At 34.3% G+C, this 9,967-nt stretch overlaps 1 protein-coding gene across 2 annotated transcripts; it reads right to left on the minus strand.

Annotated features, from left to right (window-relative positions):
• Positions 1-1,958: 1,958 nt before the first annotated feature.
• On the minus strand, positions 1,959-9,408 carry LOC105776753 (probable CoA ligase CCL8). 2 transcript variants are annotated; one of them, XM_052621965.1, is made up of 17 exons: positions 9,157-9,408; positions 8,729-8,895; positions 8,466-8,642; positions 7,788-7,959; positions 7,572-7,660; positions 7,121-7,192; positions 6,905-6,955; positions 6,576-6,683; positions 6,018-6,116; positions 5,747-5,839; positions 5,545-5,622; positions 4,818-4,919; positions 4,246-4,405; positions 3,450-3,523; positions 3,109-3,285; positions 2,443-2,496; positions 1,959-2,331 (listed from the first exon to the last, which is right to left on the minus strand). In XM_052621965.1, the coding sequence occupies exons 1-17, from the start codon at positions 9,311-9,313 to the stop codon at positions 2,287-2,289; spliced, it is 1,875 nt and encodes a 624-aa protein (XP_052477925.1). In that variant the 5' UTR covers positions 9,314-9,408; the 3' UTR covers positions 1,959-2,286. The 2 variants fall into 2 exon arrangements, with proteins under 2 accessions (XP_052477925.1, XP_052477926.1); XM_052621966.1 differs by having other exon boundaries at positions 4,315-4,405; positions 9,157-9,380.
• Between the last annotated feature and the right edge of the window lie 559 nt (positions 9,409-9,967).

Below are 9,967 nucleotides of genomic sequence, written 5' to 3' on the forward strand. Positions count from 1 at the left end.
TCTACAAGGGAGAGGAGGCAGGTATAACTTAACAATTGCACAATAACCTCATGTTTCTTTATGATAGTTTTTTAATGTAAAAGTTTCAACAAGTTATAAAGATGCAAAAGGTTGTCTAAATTGGGAAAGATCAATGTACGAAGAGATTGAAGGTTTAGACAAAATGAGACATGGGAGTTGGCACCTAAACTAGAAAAGTGTAGGCCAGTCACTTGCAAATGGGTTTTTGACTTGAAGAAAAAGCCAAACAATACCATTGACAAGTTTAAAGTTCGTCTAGTTGCTCGTGGGTTTTCTAAAAATTATGGATTGGGCAATGAGGAGATATTTAGCCCAATAGCAAAGATGGTGACATCGCAATTAATTATTTCGCTTGCTACTTTGAAAGGTAGGAAACTATGGAAACTTGATGGAGAGAATGCATTTCTATACGAAGAATTGGATCGTGACGTTTTTATGGAGCAACCCGTTGGCTTTATCTCTATGTAATTTCTAGATTATGTTTGTCACTTGAAGAAAGCACGTTGTGGCCTGAAGCAAGTATCACGAGCATGGTATGATAAAGTTGTTTGATACTTCATCTTTTATAACTTCAGAGTTTCGACTCAAATTCTAGTTTATTTATAAAATTAGAATCAAATTAACATTTATTGATATTATTATATGTTGATGACATGATAATAATCAAAGATAATGAATAAAAAATTTTCAATTTGAGGAATGACTTGTTTGTTCGTTTTGAGACAAAAACTTTAGGGGAATTTGGATGCTTTCTTGGTCTAGAAATTGAAAAATCAAATCAAGGTTATTTTGATTCTCAAAAAGGCTCTTTGCATACTACTCTAATCGAGCCAATTCTCAAGTTGAAGAAAAATGAAGGGAAGCCATTAGACTTGTTAGAAGCTTAATTTATCTCACTATCAGAAGGCCGAAAATTTCATATATTGTTTGAGTTTCTCAATTTATGCAGAATCCAAAAACTAATCAATTGGATGCAGCAAAAAAGATATTGCGTTATGTGAAAGAAACTCTTAATTATGGCCTTGTATGCAAAAGGTGTAATAGTTTTATGCTGAATAGACTTATTGATGTAGATTGGGCTGAAGATACAAATGATCATCACTCAGCTTCAAGTTATTATTTCAACACTGGTTCAACGGTGGTTTATTGGTGTAGCAAAAAGTAAAATGTTTTATCTAGCACCGAAGCTATGTGGTAGCAACTATGGTCGTACAAGAGTGCATTTGGTTGAAGAGAGCAATTGGAGACTTGTGTGTCAATATTGTGATAATGAAAGTGTCATCAAGCTTGCATCAAATTTAGTCTTTCATGCACAGATGAAGCACATTGAAGTTTAACATCACTTTGTCCGCGAAAAAATTCTAAGTGAAAAAGTTAAGCTAATAAATATTCACCGATGATTAAGTGGCTGATATTTTCATGATCAAGCCTAAGTTGTGGATCAAAAGTTTGCACAAAGGAGAAGTGTCAAAAATTAGTGCAACTTCCAACACTTTTTAGTGGCAAGTTCATATGTTCATTTATAGTTAATAATGGTAAATGCGTTTATTTTTAGCTATTTATTTGTTTTATTTTTGTTGATAGTGGTGAACATGGTATGTTTCATGGAGAAATACAAAAAAAGCAACTTAATGAATTTAGAGAAACTAAGTAGAGTTGTCAATATAAACATCCAAGTTTCTCTCTCAAATACATTTACTTATTTTCAGTCTAGTTTTGCTCTCTTTTACTTCCAGTTTTCTTTATTTTAGTTTAAATAAATGTAATATCTATTTAATCAATTGCCTGTTTGTTCATTCAGTTTAGTTTAAAAATCTATACCAACCAAAAAAGAAATCCCAAATTGCATGGAATTGCTTGATTAAAAATTGAGTTATGCGATTGTGAAGACCAATAATGGAAGTAAATAATTAATATATAAGCGTTATACTCAAAGCTTTAATGAGAAAAAAAAATGATGCATTCTCCAAGTTCATGCCAATCCAAGCATTACAGACCCAAAATTTACCCTTCAAAAAGGATGCCCAAGGAAATGTTTTTCTCCGTTTAGAAATATCAGTAATTCTGTACATTCAATAATTAACATGGATCGTATCGTACCAGAAGAAAAACGGTTCATTTCACTCCCCAAAAAAAAAAATGTAAAAAATTCTCTCTTATTTGATATTTCTGAGCATGACATAAGCTTCTGAGTTCTAAAATTTCAAGTCTGATATTCAATCCCTAATTATTGTGTTCTATCATGTAGCTCAGAATAAAGATTGCTTACTTTTCATTGCCCAACTGTCTCTTCAGCTCTTTCTTGTTCACCTGCAAATTTAACAAAAGCATATGTCAAATGGAAATATCCCTATTGCAATTCTCACCTAGCAAGTGTTAAACGGAATACTTGGTTGCAACAAAAGTGGAGAAGAAATTCACCTTTCCCATCGCGTTACGAGGAAGAGAATCCCACAACATTAATCTCGTTGGAAGCTGGAAAGCAGACGCATGGTAATTATTCTATAGTCAATGCTCAGCCATGGTTGTGAAAATGCAATGAGTTAATCCAAAATATTAAATGGATTGATTTGTCATGACAATCACACGTTGATGACTGCAGAATTGATTTTTAGTTCATATAACGAGAGAGAGATTGTGGTATGCTTGGCTTGCTGAGGCATTGGAAGCCGTTTACAATTTCAGGATTTTGATTGGTCTCCTTTGACACATTGATATTTTGAATAATAAAAGGGTGTTTGAATTTTGAAACCAGAAGTTCAGATAGATGAAAGGTTCGTTGAGAACGCAAATGAGAGGAACTCTCTGCTAACTTCATAAAATCTTGGTTCGGTGGAAGATCACTATTGCTTGTTCAGTTAAGACCCAAAAAACCCTAATCTGGACTCAAAATCTCTAAGCCATTTCTAAAGACCCAACTACATGCATGATACTGTCTCATTGTTGAATACGAAGTATTAAAACGGCTTCCAGTTAATAACAACATCTGCAGAAATTAAGATGACATTGAATTCAAAGGTCCAGAGTGCATGATCCAGCATTCAGCATTAGAAAAGCAATTTGTGAAATATAGAAATGTCTCTGTACCTTGTATGGAGCAAGTTTGTCTTTAGCCCAGTTGCAAAGCTCTTCCAAACTGAAAGCAGAGTTTGACTCTTCTTGTTTCCTTTTTTGTTCCGAATCCAGCACCACTATTGCAGATACAGCTTCTCCATAATCCTTATCCGGTAAGCCAAACACACAGCACTCTGCTATATCAGGGTGCTGCACAAAAATGAAATTTTTAGTCTATTGATTTGACAATTTCACCTCCATCGAGGGGGTCTTTTGTTCATTTTTCCTCAAAAAACAATCAAAGAACAAATATTGAAAACAAAAAGAAAGGGGTTCCACCACTCAGAATAGGAATATTGAGCGGACAGGTTTACCTGTAAAAGAACTGATTCAATTTCCAAGGCAGACAATTTGTATCCACCAACCTTCATTATATCAGCACTTGTACCTGACGAATTACACACAAAAACATGAAACAAGAAATAAGTCGCAATCCAGATTTTTACAGGTTTGGATGTTGCATGAAATAACGCAATAAACTCACTTCCAGACAATAACCGTAAGGAAATCAAATTCAGAGAGTAGAGTTAAAAGCATAGAAGAAGGAATAACAGAAGAGAAGGGCGAGTCAGGAAGTGCATACCAAGAAAAGATAAAAACCACAGAATAGCTTTGACACTTTGTCATCTCTAGACCAACAAAATCAGAAAACACCTGTAGGATTTTCTTATCTCTCACCCTCTGACAAACACCCAGAAGATGTAGTCCCCTGCCTAACTTTTTTTTGGAAAACATATGATAGACATGTTGCACATCCTAGATAAAGTATGAATCTACTCTGTTCTGTTATACTTGATGACTGGAGCAATCTTCAGAAGGAAACTGGCAAGCGAAATAGGGGAATAGAGAGCGTACAAGGACATCATAATCATCATCCTAACTTCTAAAGGACATCATCTGAACACAAAACTTGAAGCTAACTATTGGAGATCAACCAAACAAAAAGAAAGCAAATCACCATATTCCATACCCAGCAGGAGATAAGGCAGAATGTATTGACAGTATCAATGAGAAGTATCATATGATGAGCAACATTTAGTTTTCTGAAAGTGCTAAAATGCATGTTATTATCAACAATTCTTTATTAAAAAGGGAAAGGAAGAAGATTACTAAGAAAATGCCAGCATAATTTATCACAAGCAACTGAACAATCAACAATATGAAACCAGATGTCCTTACGTCCCAAAATGACGTAGTATCCATCTTCATCTACTCTACAAGCATCCCCAGTCTTGAAGAACCCATCATCAGTAAACGATTCCTTGGTTACCTATACTTAGGAAAACAAATTGAATGAATTTACTGTCCTTGTAGTTAAAGCACAATTAGCATAAGACATCTAGGATATGTCTCTAGCCCAAGCAATTGAAGACATTTCTTAGTCCTTGACTAAGGGAAAAGGCAGGGAGGACCATTTCCCCAAATTCAATATCAGAAAAGCAGCATGATTTCTAGGTGGTCTCCAACATCAGTTCCTCAATTAGGGTTGTAAGAAATAAAATTGGAGAACTAAAATTCCAGTAAAACAGGAAACCCAGAAAAGATATTCTAAGATCAAAACAGTGGAACACTTTTTCATAATTCTAAAGCAATGGCTATATTTGATAAAAGAGAAAAAAACTGGAGCATGAGAGATTATTCCATTAGGTTACAAGAAAAATTCAGATGATATAAGGAAATACCTGAGGAAGTTTCCAGTATTCTTTAAACAATGAAGGACTTTTAACACAAAGTTCACCCTCGCCAATTGTACCACCCCCGCTTTTATCTTCAGCAATCCTGACCTATTAGAAATAAATAGTCTCAACATGTCAAGGAATAAAAGTTGTATAGTAACCCTTTTAGAAGGAAAACAAAAAGAAATTTCTACTACAATTCTTCTTCAGTGCTCGGTACTGGAAAACCTTTTCTAACTATTGTCTTTGTTCTGGTCAACATTCTTCATTGTCTATATAAGGAACAATGTTTTCTCTAGTAACAAAGAAAAGTAGGTATACCATTGAGGAAAAAAAAATCAATTATCATCCCTGGCACATGTTGCAAGACAGGTTCTAGGAGGTTAAAAGTTGTCCTTTGAACAAGTTTCTACTCAATGTCTATTTTTTTGAAAATCTATTTGTTGAAAACCAATTTTCCATAGTCAAAGACACCCTTATATTCATTCTCCATGAAACAAGCAAAATAATACTGCCACAATTTCTGCCATTTACTAACAACTTATTATGAGTGGTTCACTTTCCAGCTGTTCATTTGTTATGAAGTTGTGCTTTTTTTGGCTATATTCAAGAGTTCAACAGTAAGAAGCAACTATAATCAAATGATTCAAATCACATTTGGAAGGCCCTGTCTATCCCTTTGTAAAACAACACTGACTATCAAATCAGAAACAACCAATAAATCGCTGCTAACCTGCACACCAGGAAACGGTTTGCCAACTGTGCCTGCCTTCCGAGCACCCCTCAATGGATTTGATATTGCCATGACAAACTGAATATATCCAATCCAAAAAAACAGTATAACCATAAGAACATTTCTGACACACAACATCAATGAGATGTTGTAAGATGCAAAGAAATAACTCAAGAATTGGTCTTAAGTTGAGTTTGCTCACCTCAGTCATCCCATACCGTTCTAAAAGGCAGTGTCCAGTGATGGTTTCCCATTCGTGCATGACAGGTTGAGGAAGTGCAGAAGACCCAGACATCTGAAAAATATAAACAGTTTACCTTTTTAAGAATATTATCACAAGGTTTAGACCTATTTTGTGGCAATAAACAGATTGTCAAGGATAAATTAGATTGCAAATGGGCAGAAGGAAACCTTATGCATCTACCCAGAATTTTAATGAATCATGTTATGAGAAAATTTTCCAGGAAACTTACCATAAGACGCAACTGTTGTGCAGCATAGGCAGATAAAGCTTGTTGCTCTGGATCCATTGCTTGGTAACCTTGTATCAATCTAGCGTACATTGTTGGAACCTTGTGCATAACAAAGACAACATAAATTATTGGAATTCTACAGAGACTATTTTTCCTGAATAAGCAGGAAAAGTAGAATGCTCTATCAAAGACACATGGCCATGCAAGGAAAAGAAAATGCTATTGCCCCTAAATTTAGCATGCTACAAATATAATTTTGCAGAAGAAGAAGAAGAACCAGTGTTTCACAACTGGACTTGAGCATGGATGTTGAGCACTTGGCTACATCCAGCATAGATCTATTTAATTTCTTTTTTCAATTTTTTCCTCATATTTTAAGGATCATAACTAAATACCAGTACTTTAGGTGTTTCATATTTTTTCCATACAGGTAATCTAAAATAAAATCAGGAGACAGCACCATGAGCCTCTATGTTCAATTCAGGCAAAGATTAAACCATACAAGAACATTCAACTATGTTAAACTACTGAAATGTTTAAGATCATAATTATACTTACACCCGTAAAAACAGTAATGGCATCATCAGCCTTAGCCCCATTTTTTGGGTATGATTCACGCCATCTTTGCCAAATACTCCTTACGCTAAACTTGGGTATAAATTCAACCTTCAACAAGAAGGCAAGATGTATTAAAACAATCATGCTTGTTGAATAAGCTGTCCTGAAATAACACAATAATAACTACTATAACCCAGCTAAATAGAAACAGTCATATGGCACTTTTGTCACTTAAATAAGTGCTGAAAGGGAAACTTATAACTTAAAGAAGAAGAAAAGAATAAGAAAATCCACAAATCACAAAAATGGGACATAATAGTATCGCTTACAGTTGAGCCAGCATACAAAGGGGCAAGTAAAGCATTAAAAAGTCCGTGAACATGTATGGTACGAGTTAAGGAGATCAAAGTGAAGAATATTCTCAAACCAAGTACTCAGCATAGGCACTAAAGAAGGTAGTAACAGCATCAGCAAGGAAGCATGCTTCACCAATAATATCTGCAGAATACATGCTATTTCAATTATATAAATGTTTGTAAATGGATATGATGTAGTGGTAGACAATGCAGAAACTGATCAGTAGACGTATACTCCCAGGCATCAGCTAGCATTTTCACCTGAAATGAAGAAAAAGTTGTCAAAAGGTAAATCCAATTCAAGCATTAAAAAGAACAGAATAATAAGGAAATCCAGAATGTCAAGTTCAGTATTGCATTATCTGCTACTCTGCTCATTGCATGTGGTACAAAAACATATTATTTCCAGATATATATCATACCACCAATTTCCATGCAAGATAACAAGGAATCTATGTTCTAAGAATTGATTTGGATAACAGTTAGAGGAAGCAAAGCATTTCTCTTTTATTTTAATACACCCTAGGGATAATATTAACATCATTAACGTATAGATCTCATTAATTAAGCTTCCACATTGTATACAACATGATAATTGAGGACCTAAATGCAGAACAGCTACAGAAGTTCAGAAAATTACCTGTGCAGAGATGCTCTTATGGGTATGAACTACTCCTTTAGGTTTACCTGTTGTACCACTCGTGTAGACGATCAATGCCGGATTTTCATCTGCACATAGAAAATGAAAAAAAAAAAAAGGAGTATGAGACGAAAGCTTAGTCCAAAAAAAAGGATGATAATTTTGTATATTCTCATAAAGATTAACTATCAACGCAGCTAGAGTTCTATATATTACCTATCAAAATTCCATCTGCTTCTATCTCTCCAGTTTGCAATTCATCAGTCATATTAGGGGATGAGAAAGTGCTGGAAACAGGAGGAATAAGTGAAAATTGTGCTGCACATCCAGTGGCAATACTTTGCATAGTTTCACTGTAGTCTTCAGTACTCAATACAAAAGATATATCCTAATACAGTAACAAAAAACAACTTGAGTAAAATACCACATTAAAAAAAATTAAGAAAAAAAGAAGACCAAATGAGAGACTGCACAGGGGCATGAAAGGAAATAAATCGCGGCATTCATCATAGGGTTTTTAGCACTAGTCATCTGCCATTAAATGCATACCACATCCAATACTTCACGTCTATTACAAGTCTATTATCTAGTAGTATAATTTAACTGAATATACATTATTCATCAAGTTGCAGAATAGCATTTGAAAACTTACTAAACCCTATTATGGTTAAAGATTAAATGCTAATGTGAACAGATCAAATACACCTGATCTGGATTCCTAGTTTCATGGACATTAACATAAGTTCCTTACTCTATAGGACTAGTTTAATCTTGAATAAGTTTTAACAATTGAGTAAAATATCTAATAATGATGAAGTAGATTATAAGTTAGAAAAAAAAATGTCAATAAGCAATTAAAAGAAAATCGAAAATGAAGTTATCTAACGGATATACCGAATCATTCATAACATGCAAGAGCTCAGCCTCAGGATAGCTGAGAGCTAGTGGAACAGCAACACCTCCACTAAGCCAAGTGCCCAGCATTCCAGCCACGAACTCAGCAGAAGGTTTAGCAACAATACCAATTCGAGCTCCACCAAGATTTCCATGTCCACTAACGCCTTTATTATTCTGAAATCACCAAACAAAGAAGTACGAATTAACTACTTAAAATTCAACAGATAAGTCAGTTTAAATGAAATGAACCCAAAGCATACAATTTTGATGTTGGTGCTGAATAACAGCCTAGATATGTTGCATGCAGAGGAGAGGAGTTGCGAGTAAGTATAGCTCTTTTGATCAGCTCGAATTGCTATACTCCCTGCAACAGATGGCCTCCAAGCTGCTTTAACCACTTCCATTAACGTAGCCGGTTCTGATCCCACTTCCAACAGATAAACCAAAACAATACAATTTAAAGGGAATTTAGTAATATATCTATATATATATATATATATATAAAAAAAAGCTTACAAAAGGAGTAAATTCCATTGAAAGCACTCAACAACAAAGATCAAAAGCTTAACTACCCATTTCATCGAACACCAAACAGACAACCAACACGCAAAAAAAAAAAAACCAACAATTTCCCTCACTTGCTTTTAGATTTTCTGAGCATCCAAACAAAGAAAGAGAAAGAACTTACAGGAGTTAGAGGGAAGTGAAGAAGAGAAGGAAGCGTTGGTGAATGGAGGTGTGACGAAAGGATTAAGATAGCAGTAACGATAGCGATGAAAAGCCGAGGGGCGAAGTAGGGAGACGTAGTTGAGACCTTTAAATGAGTAGGTGATGATTCCTGTCATTATTTACCCACTTTTTCTTCTCGTATTAAATTTGGTTCCGCTGTTTTCTTCTTACCTTTTTTTTTAATGAGCCGACTATTCAGTTTACAGTTTGAATTGGAAGTGGTAATTTCGAAAACTACTGCTACAAAATAATACGAAGTATTAGTGAAGAGTTTTGGGTTTTAGCGGCAGATTGTGATTCCACGGCGGAGACTTTGGACGGCGATGCTGATGGTGACCTCTTAACTGATTTGCTTAACAAGGTTTACCAACGCCTAATCAATGATTCACAGTTCATTAATTTTGTCGGTAAAATGGTAATGGTATTTCAAGTTTTCGGCCAAGTTTGGCATTTATTATTCCTACAAATCGGATCAAAAGTTTGGCGTTTAGAAAGTAAAGCGAAGAGAGAATTAAAAAAAAAAACTTAAATCTTCTTCACAAATTTACCACTAATGTTTGCATATTTTATTAAAAAGTTAATGGGAAAAATCAAATTTTATGTGTAAAATATTTTTAATAATATGTAATTTATTATTTAGATAATTCAATAAAATAATTGCATGTAAAGAGTAATACAATAAATAAATAATACATTAAATTAAAAAATAGCTCTTAATTTAAAAAATTAACATAATTATCTAAAAAATTAACTCAGTAGAAAAACTTCTC

Source organism: Gossypium raimondii, chromosome 10 (genome assembly GCF_025698545.1).
Source record: "Gossypium raimondii isolate GPD5lz chromosome 10, ASM2569854v1, whole genome shotgun sequence".
Classification (NCBI taxonomy): Eukaryota; Viridiplantae; Streptophyta; class Magnoliopsida; order Malvales; family Malvaceae; genus Gossypium; species Gossypium raimondii.

Excerpts from the sequence above, each read along its gene's own strand:
- LOC105776753 (XM_052621965.1), bottom strand. The coding sequence starts at position 9,313 with ATGACAGGAATCATCACCTACTCATTTAAAGGTCTCAACTACGTCTCC. Across the intron at positions 3,524-4,245 it reads ATTATGCTGGCATTTTCTTA|GTACAAGTGCTGATATAATG; the intron begins GTAATCTTCTTC and ends GTAATTCGTCAG. Across the intron at positions 2,332-2,442 it reads CTCGTAACGCGATGGGAAAG|GTGAACAAGAAAGAGCTGAA; the intron begins GTGAATTTCTTC and ends TTAAATTTGCAG.